The sequence below is a fragment of the Equus caballus genome, chromosome 12 (genome assembly GCF_041296265.1).
Source record: "Equus caballus isolate H_3958 breed thoroughbred chromosome 12, TB-T2T, whole genome shotgun sequence".
In the NCBI taxonomy this organism is placed as follows: domain Eukaryota; kingdom Metazoa; phylum Chordata; class Mammalia; order Perissodactyla; family Equidae; genus Equus; species Equus caballus.
The window spans coordinates 27,400,153-27,415,373 of NC_091695.1; the positions used below are offsets into that span (position 1 = coordinate 27,400,153).

The window sequence follows — 15,221 nt, forward strand, 5'->3', positions numbered from 1 at the left end:
AGTTTTTTCTACACAAAATTCCTTGTGGAGAGGAAGGAATTGTTTTGGTTCTCAGTGTCCCTCCCTCTCTCATCCAGGATCATAAAAGACTGTACAGTAGTATTTTTTTACCTTCTTTTAGCCTCAGAACTCTCTCTTGATTAGGTGTTTTAAATTATGCAGTTTTGAGTGGATTGTTAAAATAAATTTTTGTCATAATAATTTTTTGGTACACATTTTCAGTTTACCGCAAGCCCTGGAAATAAAGGAGGCCTAAAGCATTTCAGCTCAGTAAACTTGATTGAGTGGTACCTGGGCCTGATACTGTGCTGAGTTGGGCTTTATAAAGATAAATGAGACGTGAACTTCATCTTCAAGGACCTTGCAGTATAAGGGGAAGATACACTGATTAGTGGAGATTTGTCAGACAGTATGCATGGCTTATGTATTTTCAGTGATAAAATAAATTTTAAAACTAATTAAGTAGGAAAGTTAATTTAATCCCCTGAGACATTTCAAGAGGTTTTGAGTATCAGTTTACTGAACCTTGGTCAAGTGCCTTCTGACCTTGATTTATCTCTAGTATTTTCCAAATAACGTTATGATGGTTTTTTAAAAAGGAAGTAAGAGATTTAATCCCTATATTAATTTCTTGTTCTGTTCAGGTCCTATTTCTGTATCTCAGCATTTGCCTGTATAAATTACCAGTAATCAGTTGTTTAACCTACATTTGTTACTCTTGATTGAAGAGACTACAAAGTGTCCAGTAGCTTAAAAGATCAATATAGAGATTTGGATTAATTAAAACCTCTTTTCCTATTAGAAGGCAAAATAATATAGTGGGAAAAGCATTGGACTTTAGTCAGAAAGTTTCAGGTCCTGGCTTCACCATATGACCTTGGGCAAGTCACTTCTTTAAATCTGCTTCTTCATCTGTAACTGATAATTTATGATTTGTGAAATGATCTTTGTAGTTAGATGATAGTTATGTTACAGTTTATAAACTTTCGTAAGCTTATAACAACTTTTCCATTTGCATTGAAATGTTTGGAAGTTAAATGAAAAGAGCAGGACATCTTTGTGAAGAGAAATAAAAAAAAATTTTCAGTGAATGTGTTTAAGAGAAACGCACAAAGTTAAATGCTGGAATCATTATAAATTAAAACTTAAGGGCTAATAGTAAGGAAAGGTAAGCCAAATTTGGAGAAAGGTTATGTATCAGTACTATCTAAGAATTAGGCTCATCGTTTGTCTTATTTTAGCCAATAAACTCCAGAGTTAAGATCCTTAGATTAGTATATAAACATCTTCATTTGAAATATAATTTTTTAAAAAAATATATATTCCACCAACTTTTTTCTGATTCATAAGTTAAAACATCCATTCTTTCTACTAATATGCAAACAGTGTAATTGTTAGACTAGGTTAAAATGCAAAAGGATTCTTTTCATTCTACCTTATGATAACTCCTTTGTTTATATGGTGCGTTTCAGAATTTAAAACTTCAATAAATACTTTTTTAAACTTTTAGGTTAGCTGTTGAGTAACCCTGTTGGCCAAAACTGAGTATTCTTAGAAGTACTCCTGCAGGTTCAGATGGATTATAAATGAAGAAAACATATATTTTTCTATTTTGTGATACGTGGAATTCTATTTTTGTTTTATTTTCTTGCTAAAGGTGAAATGGCAGTAAACCTTTAGGTGACACTTTCTTGCTCTTTCCTTTTGTAAGGAAAAGGCGAGGGTCATGGATAGTGAGAATGAAGAGACGGTAATATTCTGAACTGAAAAAACTTTTATGGCTCTATGGAGAAGGCTTCAGTACAAGCCTTTAGTATTGTACAAGACTAAAATCCTGAATTTTCTTCCTCTCGTGATTAATATGATAATAGAAACATTGAACCATTCCAGAAGGTTTTTGGAAAGTTTATTGTATAATGTCTCAAAATTTAGCAGTTATTCTGTACTTTCATTTAGAGTTAGAATGATTGCCAGTTATGTTGTGTTAATTGTTAATTGGGACATTGGTAATACAATTTAAAATTATAATACCAAGCTTTTTAAAAAATATGTGGAATAAGAAAATCATAGTTATTCTTTCTAAACATTCTAAACATTCTAAACATTCTAAACAGAATTTGGATTACTCCCTGGCTTCTGTATTTGCTCGGATAGTCTTTTGTGACACAAGAGTCTTCATTTGTATTAGGTTTACTTTCAAAAGAGGAGAAAACTTTGTACTGCTGAGAGGTATTGTGTGGCACCTTTATGGTAAAGATCCAAGACATGTCAACCATTTGAATTTGGGTAATAGTTAGAGGGAGATTCATTATACTATACACAGCAATTATGTATGATAGAAATTTTCCCAAATTAAAAACATGGGAATAATATTTTTTAAGTCAGTAGTTTATAACATTAAATTCTTTACTATTGCTAGTTGTGTAGTTGCAAGTTATATTTATTTCTGCAGTCCAGTATTGCCTTTGTAGAAATAGATTTTGACTTGGGTTTAATAAAAGAATAATTTTAGGGTTTTCTTTTAGGTTCATTCAGTTTTTATCATGAAAATTGTGAAATATGCACAAAGTAGAGAAAACAGTATAATGAAACCCCAGTATTTGTCACCTAGATTTAACAGTTATGGAGATTTTACTATGCTTGCTACATCTATTCCCCTTGCCCTTCTTCTTCTTTCGGCAGAAGTATTTTAGAGGACATCTCAAACATTATTTCGTTTTACCCCTAGTTACTGCATTTGTGTAAAATAAGGACATTGTATTATATAACCACTTAACATAAAATTAGCAGTATTTTCTTTGTATTAATACATTTTTACAGTTAAAAACAACTATTTGAAATGATACTCTGTGTGCTGTCAGATATGGTAGCTACATGTGGCTGTTTAAATTTACATTAATAAAAATTAAAAATTCAGGTCCTAAATTACATTAGCTATTTCAAGTACTCAGCGGCCACATGCAACTACCGTATTGAACAGTGCAGATAGAGAATATTTTCATCACTGCAGAAAGTTCTGTTGGACAGCATTGCTGTAGGTGCTTTCTGCATCACTCTGGCGATGAACATGAAAGAGATAAATATTTGTGTTTTAGGAAAGTGTATAAGATTGTTTATTTAATATTTGATTCTCATTTCTTTCAGATGCATAGAAAAAGTAACAACTGACAAAGGTAAGACTTGATCATTCTTACCTCTCATGTCTGTTACAGATTATTTAATAATCTGATAGAAAATAGAATAGGCTTCAGCCTGATAATTCAAATTGTTCCCATTTAAAAATGACTTTTATTTAGTAAAGAATTACTGGAGTAGATCAAACCTATTTAGATAACAACAGGTTTGGACAATCGGATCATTTTGGCTTTATTTAGAAACCTAATAATGGGAAATCAGATTATTTGATGTCAATTTATGGCAGTTTTTTTTAAGCTAGTGAGTTTTTTACCAAAGTAACAAAGAGGAATGATACACAGTACAGAGTAAAATGCAGACAAAATCGTGATGCTGGTGGAGACTCAAATTATAAATGCAGTTTGAAGAATGTGGAAAGAAGTGTTCTAAGATTTCAGCCTGCTGAATAATTGAATGGGGTCATTAGGTTGTTTCTCTTTAAAGTGTTTTAGCAAACCAGATATATGTATTGAATGTAGTCTTCTGCTTATCTGGATTAAAGGGAAGCTAATGTTCACTTTTTTCTTTTTAAACAGTTTTTTAAAAAGACTATTCTGTTTTTGGAGATTGGGTTATTAACATTGCCCCATCATGTTGGGCCAGGTGCTCATTGATTACATGTTTTTATCTGGTTGTTGGCTGTGTTCCTTGATGCTAAGTTCAAATACACAGCATCCTTCTTAAAACTGGAACAAATATACTTTTAAGCATCTCTCATTTATTTGTCTGATCTTGGCCCAGTCCTGATGGGAATTTACTTAATAAGTGTGGGTTGACCAGTTAACTTATTATGTATGTGTTATATATATATATATATATATATATATTATTCCTAATGAAGACTTTTCTGTTCATAAATAATGCTTTGAGAATATACATAAAACAAGTTTAAAATCTGGATTTTATGCCATGGAGAAGAATGACAGTATGATTAGGAGCCAGTAACTTGAATTGGTGGCTGCTTTGTAAATAATTAGATGTTAATGATCAGATTTCTTTTTCCTCTGAATTTTAGAATCTGAAGCTAGTTTTTCATAGTATACAAGGCAGAAATATATTGCACTAGGCAAATTTTTTGTGTAGAAATCTTTCCATGACTGTTTTGTCTAGCAAGTTTTTGGTTTTGTTGCTGTTGATACTTAGAAAATAGGGTATGTCTGCTAAGAATGGAAGCTCTCGTGTTTATTGTTCAGAGATCATCTTGGGAATTTTATGATGTGGAGAAAATGTAGAGAGAGGTAGCAATCAAGTACCAGAGCAGTTTTTATTAAAACAAAAACTAAAACCCCAACCTTCCTTTATCAGAGCTGAAATTACCTCGTGTGTCTAAAGAGTACGTCTAAAGAAGTTATTTTGGGTTGCCTTGAGAACTCTCATAATGTGGTGGAAATTTTGAACCCCTGTTGCATATTAATTTAATTGCCCTTTGTGTAGATGTCTTAAACCAGAAATTGGCATGTTATGTAGTTATGCAGCTGTGAAGAGATTAAAACTGCATTATGGGTAATTCAATCTCAAAATCAATCCCACTAGTTAAATGCTCTGGATCTAGAGTTAGAACTCAGGATTTGAATTCAAGTTCTGCCTTTTATTGCAAATAATTCAGTACCTGAAATCCAGTGAGCACTCAATAAATGGTACCTATTAGGTTTGTAAAATTTTGAAAAAATAGATTTTCTCCAACTCCCATCTCCATCTTTTCATTAGTTTACCTATCACGGTAGCTGTTCAAGTCTATGAACAGTATATAGGTACATAACTGTATCTTACCTACATTTATACAACTAGATCAGTGAATAAAGAAATGAGGACTGTAGTGGTCACCTTTTCCTGTGCTGTTTAGTATTTAGAATTCACTTCAGTTCTTTGCCTTGTCATTTAACTTCTCAAAAAGTTATTCTGTTACTCTAGAATAGTTTTCATGTTCAGTCTCCTGAATTTTAACTGAAGTAACTCAAACTTATTCCAGAAGTTGAAGTTTTTTCAAAACTTCGGACACTTTTTGATATTTTCTAGAGATATGACTATCTCTGTTTTATTAATATTGAAAAGATGTTTTCAGGCTTGCTTTTACTCTATTTACTCCAAATGACTTGAAATTATTTGCTTTCCTTCAGCTACAGGTAAAACTTTTGACGTGTTTGAACAAATAAATAATATTCCACACACACAAAAGCAACTTGCTATTGTTTTCAAATTATTAAATTGCCAAGTGCTATGTTCATTTTTCAAACTGAAATAGTAGTAAAGAAACATGTTAATGTTGGTACCTGTTTCTGCTTCATTTATTTAATCCTGATGGTAATATATAAAACAAATGAAAAGTTGCTTTGTAAAAGTAGTGTTTAGTTATTCATTCAACAGGTAATTGTGGAGCATCCACTGTGTGTCCAGCACCATTCTAGATACTGGGTTGTACTGGTAATCAAATAAGTGCGGTGAAGAAATTAAAAGAGTGTAATATATTTGATGAAGTTGGAGGTGGGGAGGCTAAGTTTAGATAAGATGGCAAAGGATGACCACTTTGAGTATATGACATTTGAGCTCATACCTGAATATACAGGTAGATATCTGAATGAAGAGCATTCCACAAACAAGAAGCAAAAAGGAAAAAGCTTAAAATGTGAAAGCTTAGTTTACTACTGCCAAGGTTTATCATCATCATTGTGGAGCAGAAATTTTGAAGGACAGAGCCTGCCTAGTTCATTTTTAACTTGCCTTTATATTTTCTTTCTGCTCCCTCTGTTTTGAACCAGTGTTATGGTAATGAAGTAAAGTGATGGTTTGCCTAAATGTAATTTATTAATAATCCCGGTGTTACATGATTCGCAAATAGTAATTTCTTTAACTTTCGACCCTCTGACTAAAACTGCCCAAGATACAACATAAAAAAGGAGACTGTAGTATCTTAACGTTTACTAAAGTGTGTTTCAAGTGTTTCATGGAATAATAATAATAAATATTACAGACTCAAATAAATGTGGACAGTGCTTGAGTCATCAGTGTTAGATTATTTATTCCAGGACTTCTGAGAGACTTTGATTTGGGGTAATATGCAATGTAAATACCAAAATATGCAGCAATTACGTAACTTAATTGACTGTAAGACCTTCCCCCTCTCGTTTTTTTTGGTTATTTTTAAGAATATCTCATAAAATTAGAGTTTATGGAAAACCTACTTTGGAGTACTGGGTGCTTGAAAATTTGATTATGTTAAACTTGAGGTCTCATCTTTTATTCAGAATCATTTTACTGTTTTCAGTTACTCTTCTTGTTATGTAGTGATATTTGGAAAAGATTGTCTAGACAGAATCATCAAATGAGTTCATAACAGATCTGGGAATTTACTTAGATTGTTTAGAGCTTTGACTGTTTGCCTTATCTGGTTTATAATCAGGATACTATCTGGAATTATTAATAAAATGTTAGCTTGTTTTGGTATTTTTTTCTTTCCTGAAACATCCTCAGTTTTTGTTTTTTATTGATTTAATCTAATTTTCAGATTATAGCTTTCCTCCTTTCCTAAAAAGTTAGAATTTATTTATTTTTAACAATTTTCATAGTTTTAATTTCGTCAGATTATTTCATTTTTCCTGTGTTGGAATACTTTTGTTTCATATCCTCTCATTTCCAGTATCCTTAAACAATATTCATCTTAAATACGTGGGGTTTTTTTAAGCCTCGGTTTCCCTTATTTCTCTTAATACTGCTGATATTGGCTAATATTTCAAAATGGACTTTTAGTACTAATTATTCATGGAAAACAAAGTAGAGCTAACTATAGAAATACACAGTAGAGAGATCAGGTTTCAGAAACTCAAGTTTCTGGCTATTGTAATAGTGCTCGTGTCTCAAATGGCTGACCGTACATTCGATAAGCATTTTATCTATTTTATTTCCTTCCTAGCCCTTTATCTTAAGGTAGCAGGAACTAAATTATTTCTCTCAGTATGAGAATGATCTCAACGTCTTACTCCTTGTTGAGAATGCCCCATATACTTTAAACCGTTTTTCTGATTCAAACCTCCAGACCTGTGGTTCTTCCTCTCTGCTCTAGTCTCCTACAAGTACAGGCATACCTCATTTATGATATATGTAGATTGTGACACAGGCTTAGAAAGCCTTGATTATCAGCTCGTTTCAGTTATGGAATGTTTTATCAGTCAGATAAATGAGTCTTTCTGTCCCTTACATACAAAGAAATTTTATAACAATTTGCCACTTGCAATTCAATTTATATAAGAACCCTCTCAACAGTTATTTTATTCTTTTATACACGGTAATTATTTTATATTGAGATCCTTTTCCCTGCCAGACCACTTGAGAGTTGCAGCAGAATGCTCTAGTGGGAGGAAACTGAAGCAGAGCTAACCTAGGGTCCTGAGTGGGCAAACTTAAGATTCAACTGATAAGAATATGAAACCTCTAAGAGACACTCATCTCTTACTAGGGCATAACATTATCTTCTCACTGACGTGATTCTGAGTGGACCACAAACCTCTGACATAAAGGAATTAGATCTGATTTAATGCCCCCTGACCTTTTTAAGTCCAAGAAGGATCAGTCTCCTCTGAATTAAAACTAGCCAGATGGATCTAACTACAGTACATCCAGGCAAAGACCCCTTTAGCTTCAGTGCGGTTAATTCTCTTAGAAGTAACTGTAGTTCCATCTTCTGCCTGCCTGCCTTATTAAACCTGACTTGCTTCTTTGATCCTAAACTCCAAACTTGTAGCTTAGCTTCTTATTGGATGATTATGTTTGTAGAATTTCTCAACCCTGTTTTCTTTGCTATGTCTCTCCCTAAACTCTTGTATCAGTTATCTGTCCAGGTATAACAAACCATCCAATACTTAGTGATTTAAAATACAACAATTTGTTATTTCTCAGGTGGGCCATTCCCTCTCCTCATTGGTCTTTCAATTCAGTGATTTTCGTGTCATGGTGGTCTCAGGACAGTGTGCCAAAAGCTGCAAGGCATCTTGAAGCTTACCCCACAGCATACAAAAATCAGTTGATTTCTGTATATGAGCAACAAAAGATTGAAATTATAAAATTTAAAAATATCATTAGAACAACATCAAACAGTCTGAAATACTCTGGGATAAATCTGACAAAAGATGTGAAATACTTACACACTAAAAAGTACGAAATATTGCTGAGGGAAATTAAAAACCTAAATGAATGGAGCAGTATACCTCGTTCATTGAATTGAAGACTCAATATTGTTAAGATGTCATTTCTCCCCATAATGATCTACAAATGCAATGTAATCCAAATCCAAGTCACAGTTGTTTTTTTGTGGAGAGTTTTGACCTTGAAAACTTCTTGAAAGGATCTTGGAGACCCCTCGGAGTTTACAAACTACACTTTGAAAACCATTACCTTACACTAATCGGGAATCCCACCATGTTTCTAAGAGTGGGATGGATTCTTAAGAGAAAAAAGTGAATAGGTAGTTTGTGGGCATCCAAACGTATTACACGTGTGTTTTATAACTGATTTAGCCTCTACCTGATGGAAGGACGTTTGATATTTCTCGCAGTTTTTTCTGGGTTGCAGGTGACTTTTTTTTAAGAAACTATTAAAATATACCATACATACACAAAAGTACACTTAAGTATGCGGCTTCATGATTTTTCACAAGGCAAACCCAGTGGTGTAACCATCACCCAACTCAAGAAACAGAATGTGATTAACCTCCCCCAAGTGTAACCACTATTCTGACTTTTAACAGCACAAATTAGTTTTGCCAGTTTTTGAATTGTATGTAAATGGAATAATGCATTATGTACTCTTGTGTAGGGCTTCTTTTGCTCACCATTATGTGACATTCCTCTATATGGTGTTTGTTATAGATTATTTTTATTGCTATATAGTGTTTATTGCAGAAATATATCGCAGTTTACCCATTTTACTGTTGATGGGCATTTGGGTAGATTTCAGTTAGTGATCTTTATTACTAGTGCTACAATGCATATTTTATTAATAAAATTTTATTGAAGCATAGTTTACATACTTAAAATTCACCCATTTCAAGTGTACAGTTCTGTCTAGATAGATTTGCCTTTTCTAGATGTTTTTATATAAACGGACTTGTACATACAATATATGTTTTTTTTATTTTACGTCTGGTGTCTTTCACTTAGCATAATGTTTTTGAGGTTAATCCATGTTGTAGCATGTATCAGTATTTTCATTCCTTTGTATGGAAATAGTTCATTTGATTTATCTATTCACCAGTTGCTACACTTTTTAGCTATCACGAATAACGATACTGTGAATATTCATGGGCAAGTTTTTCAGTGGACAAATGTTTGTATTTCTTTCAGGTAGACATCTAAGAGTGGAATTGTTGGATTGTATGGTAAATATAGGTTTAACTTGAAGAAACTGGCAAACACTTTCTTAGGGTGGCTGTGATATTTATGTTCACCAACAGTTGATGAGGGCTTCTGTTTCTCTACAACCTCACCCATGTTTGTTATTGCCCTTCCACTATTCTGTCAAGCCAGCTGCTTCAGGATGGTAGGGAACGTGGTAACACGCATAGTGAATTCCATGAACATGGGCCTCTTGCTGCATTTCACTTACTGTGAAGTGAGTTCCTTGATCAGAAGAAAGGCTATATGGAATACCATGACTGTGGATAAGTCATTCTGTAAGTCCATGAATGATAGTTTTGGCAGAAGCATTGGGTGCAGGGAAGGCAAATCCATATTCAGAGTAAGTGTCTGTTCCAGTAAGAACAAAACGTTGCCACTTCCATGATGGAAGTGGTCTGATGAAATGAACTAGCCACCAGGTAGCTGTGTGATCACCCTGGGGACTGGTGCTATATCAGGGAGTCACTGTTGATGTCTGCTGCTGGCAGAATAGGCACTCAGCAGTGCCTGTAGCCAGGTTGGCCTTGGTGAGACTCTCTGGGTTTGGTTTTCAGGAAACTCAGCTTTGCAGGTACAGGAAATAAGGATTTCTTTCAGGGCAGGCATAGAAACTTCCAGGTCATTTATGTGGTGCTTGAGCTGGGAATTTGAACCTCTGAGCACACCCTTTTCTCTCACCACTTTGTCCAGCACAATTAGGAGCAACCAGCCATTTTCATTATAACTCATCGATTTGAAATGTCCCAAAGTATCAAATGCATGATCAGCAGAACCTCTCCTCTTACTATAAGTATTTGATTTAGAAGTATCCATTGGTGATATTTTGCTTATTTCTGTTGTTACATCATGCCGTGGACTTTCAGTGCTCTCTTTACTACTGGAAATAAGAGTCATATTAGTGCCTTTAAATCTAATCAGATTAGAGAACCAATTAAAAAACTAATCAGTAAGATTCTATTCCTTTAGAACCACTTTCAGTACCAGAGTGTGTATTAGGGGTCTTCAAAGAAATAGAACCAATAGACTATATATATAATTTATTTTAAGGAATTAGCTCATGCAGTTGTGGGGGCTGTCAAGTTTAAGATCCATAGGGCACACTAGCAGACTGAAAATTCAGGTAAGAGGTGATAATACAGTCTGAAGTCCAAAACTCACAGGACTGGAAACTTAGGGAAGGGTTTCTGTGTTCATTCTTGAAGCCAAGTTACTTCTTCATGAAACCTATCTTTGCTCTTAGACTTTCAATTAATTGAATGAGGCCCACCCACATTATGGAGGGTAATTTACTTTACTCACAGTCTACTGATTTAAGTCTTAATCGTGTCTAAAAAAACTACCTTCACAACAACTTCTAGATTGATGTTTGACCAAACAACCGGGTACCATAGCCTAACCAAGTTGACACATAAAATTCAGCATTATAGGGGCTGGCCTGGTGGCATAGTAGTTAAATTCACACGCTTTGCCTCGGCCGCCCAGGGTTCGAAGGTTCAGATCCTGGGCAAGGACCTAGCACCACTTGTCAAGTCACGCTTCAGCAGCATCCCACATAAAATAGAGGAAGATTGGCACAGATGCTAGCTCCGGGCCAATCCTCCTCACCAAATAAATAAATAAATAAACTATTCTTAATTTATAGCAGATTTTATGTTATTTCTTTAACTTCATCACTTTTGCTTTCTCTGTCCTTTAATTTTATACTTCATTACATTTCTTAACCCTTTGTATTGTTATGCTACTTTTTCAGAGATTTTCTCAGCTTAACTTCACATCTTTTCTTCACGGTTTTTTTTTCTTATATTTTTAATTTCCAAGAGCTTTTTTTGAGTGTACTTTGTTAAATAGTATTACTGTTGTTAATCTAATGATTTACTAGCCTCCTATCTGAGGACATATTTATATAATATATGTTTTTCTGTACCTTGAATTGCCCATTTCTTTCAAGTTTTTTTCCCATTTGTTTATTTAGCCTCTTCTGTTAGAAATTTTCCTTAAGTTTTGGGTGTTCCCTAATTTTCTTTTGATTTTTAGAGTAAAGTACTAAAATGCTGATTGGAAGGTCTGTGTGCACGGGTTAGACCTGCTATTCTCTATTAAAGGATGATGTAGGAATAGTCTTTTTATGGGTCATGTCAGTTTCTTCAGAGAGGAATTCTTGTATCTTGGTACATGTGGTAGGTGTGAGGTCGGTGAGGAGGGTCTTCAACATTTATTATTTTTGCTTCCATTTAATTATCCCTAGTCTGCCCTCACCTGAAACTGTTGATACCAGAGCCTTTGTGGTTTAACATCTCCTAAGTGGTAAGTCTCCATTCAGGTGGAGGGGTAGTTGCTGGCAGCATGGGAGAAAGGGGATTGGGTGTTCAGACTACTTTTAAAATCTTCAAACTGCTCTTCATTTTTTCAGTCCTACCCTGCATCCCCACTTTCAGAGGCACACTGTGACTCCAATTCCTGACCCTTTCTGAAGTGGTTAAAATGTCTATACATATATTGCTTGTTACTTGTTTGTTTCCCCACTTATAGTTTAAGTTTAAACTTTATTTGATGTTTAAAGTCATTTATCACTATCCTGGTTTTAGTATTCTAAAATTTTGTTGAAGTGAAATCAGAGTTGTTATTGTCTCCTTTTGTGTTCCTTTGACTTTGTTAGCCTGGGTCATTTTTAGCCCTTCTCTGTCATTTTAAGAGGAAGCAGAGACAAAAAATGTATATCAATCTGTTTGAGACATATTTTTTTAATCTGAATTCTTTTAGGCAGTTAAGGGGGAGGTAACAAGAAAAACTTTCTCAGTGTTTTGTTTCTTAAAAATAATAAGCCTGAAATAATCTTCATGTTAGAGAGATGTATTTTGGGGTGGGAAATTTTGTTCCCCTTCAGCACACTCTGTGATGTTCACACAACAACGAAATCACCTAGGGATGCACTTGTCAGAACGCATCACCATTGTTAAGCAACATATGACTGTATAAAGGACAGTGAGAGGAGGAGGAGGAGAAGCTTCCAAGGAAAAGAGAAGCCAGGGAGTTAGGAAAAAGACCAAGAAAGTGTGATATGAAAGCCAACTGTCAAAAGATGATAAGTCAGGTAACTAAAAAACGTCAATTAGATTTAAGTATGTGAAGACATTGGGAACCTTAACAATAGCTATTTTAGTGGAATAGCAGGGCCTGAAGCCAGATAATCCATGTTGCCTTTTTCTTCCTTACCTCTGTATCTTACCACGATGAAGGTCTATCTGCCTGTTTTGTGTCATCCCCCTCCAACCCCCACCTCAATCTATTAACCATTTGATCATTAACAGTATTTAGGTAAGCCCCTTATTAATTTTAGATCTGTACTATTACAGTGCATCCTAACTGGTCTCATTAATTTCCATCTCTCAAATCACCTCCCATTTCTTATCAGCCCATCATGGGCTAGCTCCTTCTCCATCTCCATTCAAGTTATGTAACTAATTCTTACTTTAAAACTTTCAGAGATTCTCTACCAAATGTCTAACTTCATAGTTCCTTTTTTTTTCTTTTTTTTTTTTTGGAGGAAGATTAGCCCTGAGCTAACATCCATGCCCATCTTCCTCTACTTTATACGTGGGATGCCTACCTCAGCATGGCTTTTGCCAAGCGGCACCATATCTGCAGCCAGGATCCAAACCGGCGAACTCTGGGCCACCAAGAAGCGGCACGTGCAACTTAACCGCTGCGCCACCAGGCCAGCCCTAACTTCATATTTCTTAAGCTTGGATCCAGAGCCTCTACAATGTAGATGAATTATACTTTCATAGTCTTATTAGTCACAATTCTCCTTAGGTAGACCCCCAAATTTCTTCTATAATATTTCCTAACCCCCAAATCTCTGAGCTTTTCTGTTTTTGCAGCACTAGTTCTGCTTTTTCCTCAACATGCCCTCAATGTCAATGTTACACCCATACTTCAATACAGCTTTTTTTAACATGTCTCAGATACTCTGATATTTTACCATCATGAATTGAAAGAATGGCCTGAACAAAGCAAAATTGTAGTATGGGTATGTTTTTAAAATATATTTTACAGTACTAAAGTGCTACTGGAAGAGAAAAATCAGTGAATAAGTCAGATATTAGAAATAGCTAAAAACACATTTCATAAATATTGAAAATGACGTTTTATGTGGACCATGCTGAATCTAGACCATAATGCTGACGATTCCCAATTTTATATATGTAGCACAGACTCCCTCCTCTGTCTTTCAGGCCAACTGTGGTTTTACTCGGCAGACGTTTCAAATTTAACATGTCCAAAATGGAACACATTATCTCTACTGTCTCCTCAAAACAAGCAAGAAAAACTATTTTCTTCTGTGAATGCTCCCACAATCCATCCAATTGTTCAGATCATAGATCTCTGACCCCTCTCTCTGTCCTCCTCTATCCCTTTATTAAGTCATTCTCTTGTGCTGTCTGCTCTGTCTCCTAAGTATTTCACATCTCTAATTCTTTCCATTTCCAATGCTGTTATTCTTTTTCAAGCTTTTATTATTTGTTGCCTAGGCTGTTGCAGTAGACGTTAAGCTGGTCTCCTTGAAATCAGTCTTGCCCCCACCTGGATCATTCTCTAGCCTGCAACCAGAGTGAACATTAAAACTGAAAATCTGATCGTGCCACCTTCCTTTGTAAATTCTTCTGGCTTTCTGTGGCTATTAGGGTAAAATCCAAAATCTTGCAAGGACCTTCTTTATTAGACTCTTTCCTGCCTCCTCAGCAACATTATAAATGATGACAGTTTTTGTCCTCTTCTCTCAGCTCCAGTCATTTTGGTCATCTTACTTCAGTTCCCATCTCATGGTGTTTACATGTGCTCTTCTGTCTTACTTCCTCTCGTTTTTCACCTCGCTAGCACTTATCCTTGAGAGTCCAGCCATATTTTTTCAAACTTAAATGCTAAATTTTGAGCTAATTGTTAGCTATAGAGACCATTAAGTTAATGAACATTCATTTTGAGAGCCACAGTTTCAAAGAGAAAGTATCCTTTCATCTTCTCAAACCTATCCCTAAGCAAAGTCTTTTGAGACAGAACTAATACACCTGACTGTACTCTGAAACTAAATGGCGCTACTTTGTGATTCTAATTTTTTTTGCCCTACACTTTTAATATCTGTAGGAATTTTGTAAACTCTCGTTAATATTTTTTATTCCTTACTTCCTTTCTCAGTACTCCAATAGCTCATGTCTGGTCTGAAATAAGTAAGAAAGAAAATAAAAACATAGATGTAGTAAATGATGAAAGAGATGACTAGAACAAGAAAGAAAAAATTAAGTATTAACATATTTATAAAGACAAATACCCTTGTTGATTGAAAAATGAGTAAACCAGGGGGCTGGCCCGGTGGTGCAGCGGTTAAGTGTGCACATTCTGCATCGGTGGCCCAGGGTTCGCCGGTTTGGATCCTGGATTCGGACATGGCACTGCTTGATGGGCCATTCTGTGGTAGGCGTCCCACATATAAAAAGTGGAGGAAGATGGACACAGATGTTAGCTCAGTGCTAGTCTTCCTCAGCCAAAGGTGGAAGATTGGTGGCAGATGTTAGCTCAGGGCTAATCTTCCTAAAAAATAAATAAATAAATAAAAATGAATAAATCGGATTAAAGTATATAAATACTTTAATTTCTTAATTAAAA

The 15,221-nt window shown here is 34.9% G+C and overlaps 1 protein-coding gene across 2 annotated transcripts in view; it reads left to right on the forward strand.

The window, feature by feature from the left end:
* Positions 1-15,221, forward strand: part of ZFP91 (ZFP91 zinc finger protein, atypical E3 ubiquitin ligase) — a 36,527-nt gene that overhangs the window by 2,440 nt on the left and 18,866 nt on the right. For both annotated transcript variants that reach the window (XM_001498153.7, XM_005598160.4), the window contains exon 2: positions 3,145-3,173. In XM_001498153.7, coding sequence (XP_001498203.3) covers positions 3,145-3,173 — 29 coding nt within the window. The remainder of the gene's footprint in view (positions 1-3,144; positions 3,174-15,221) is intronic.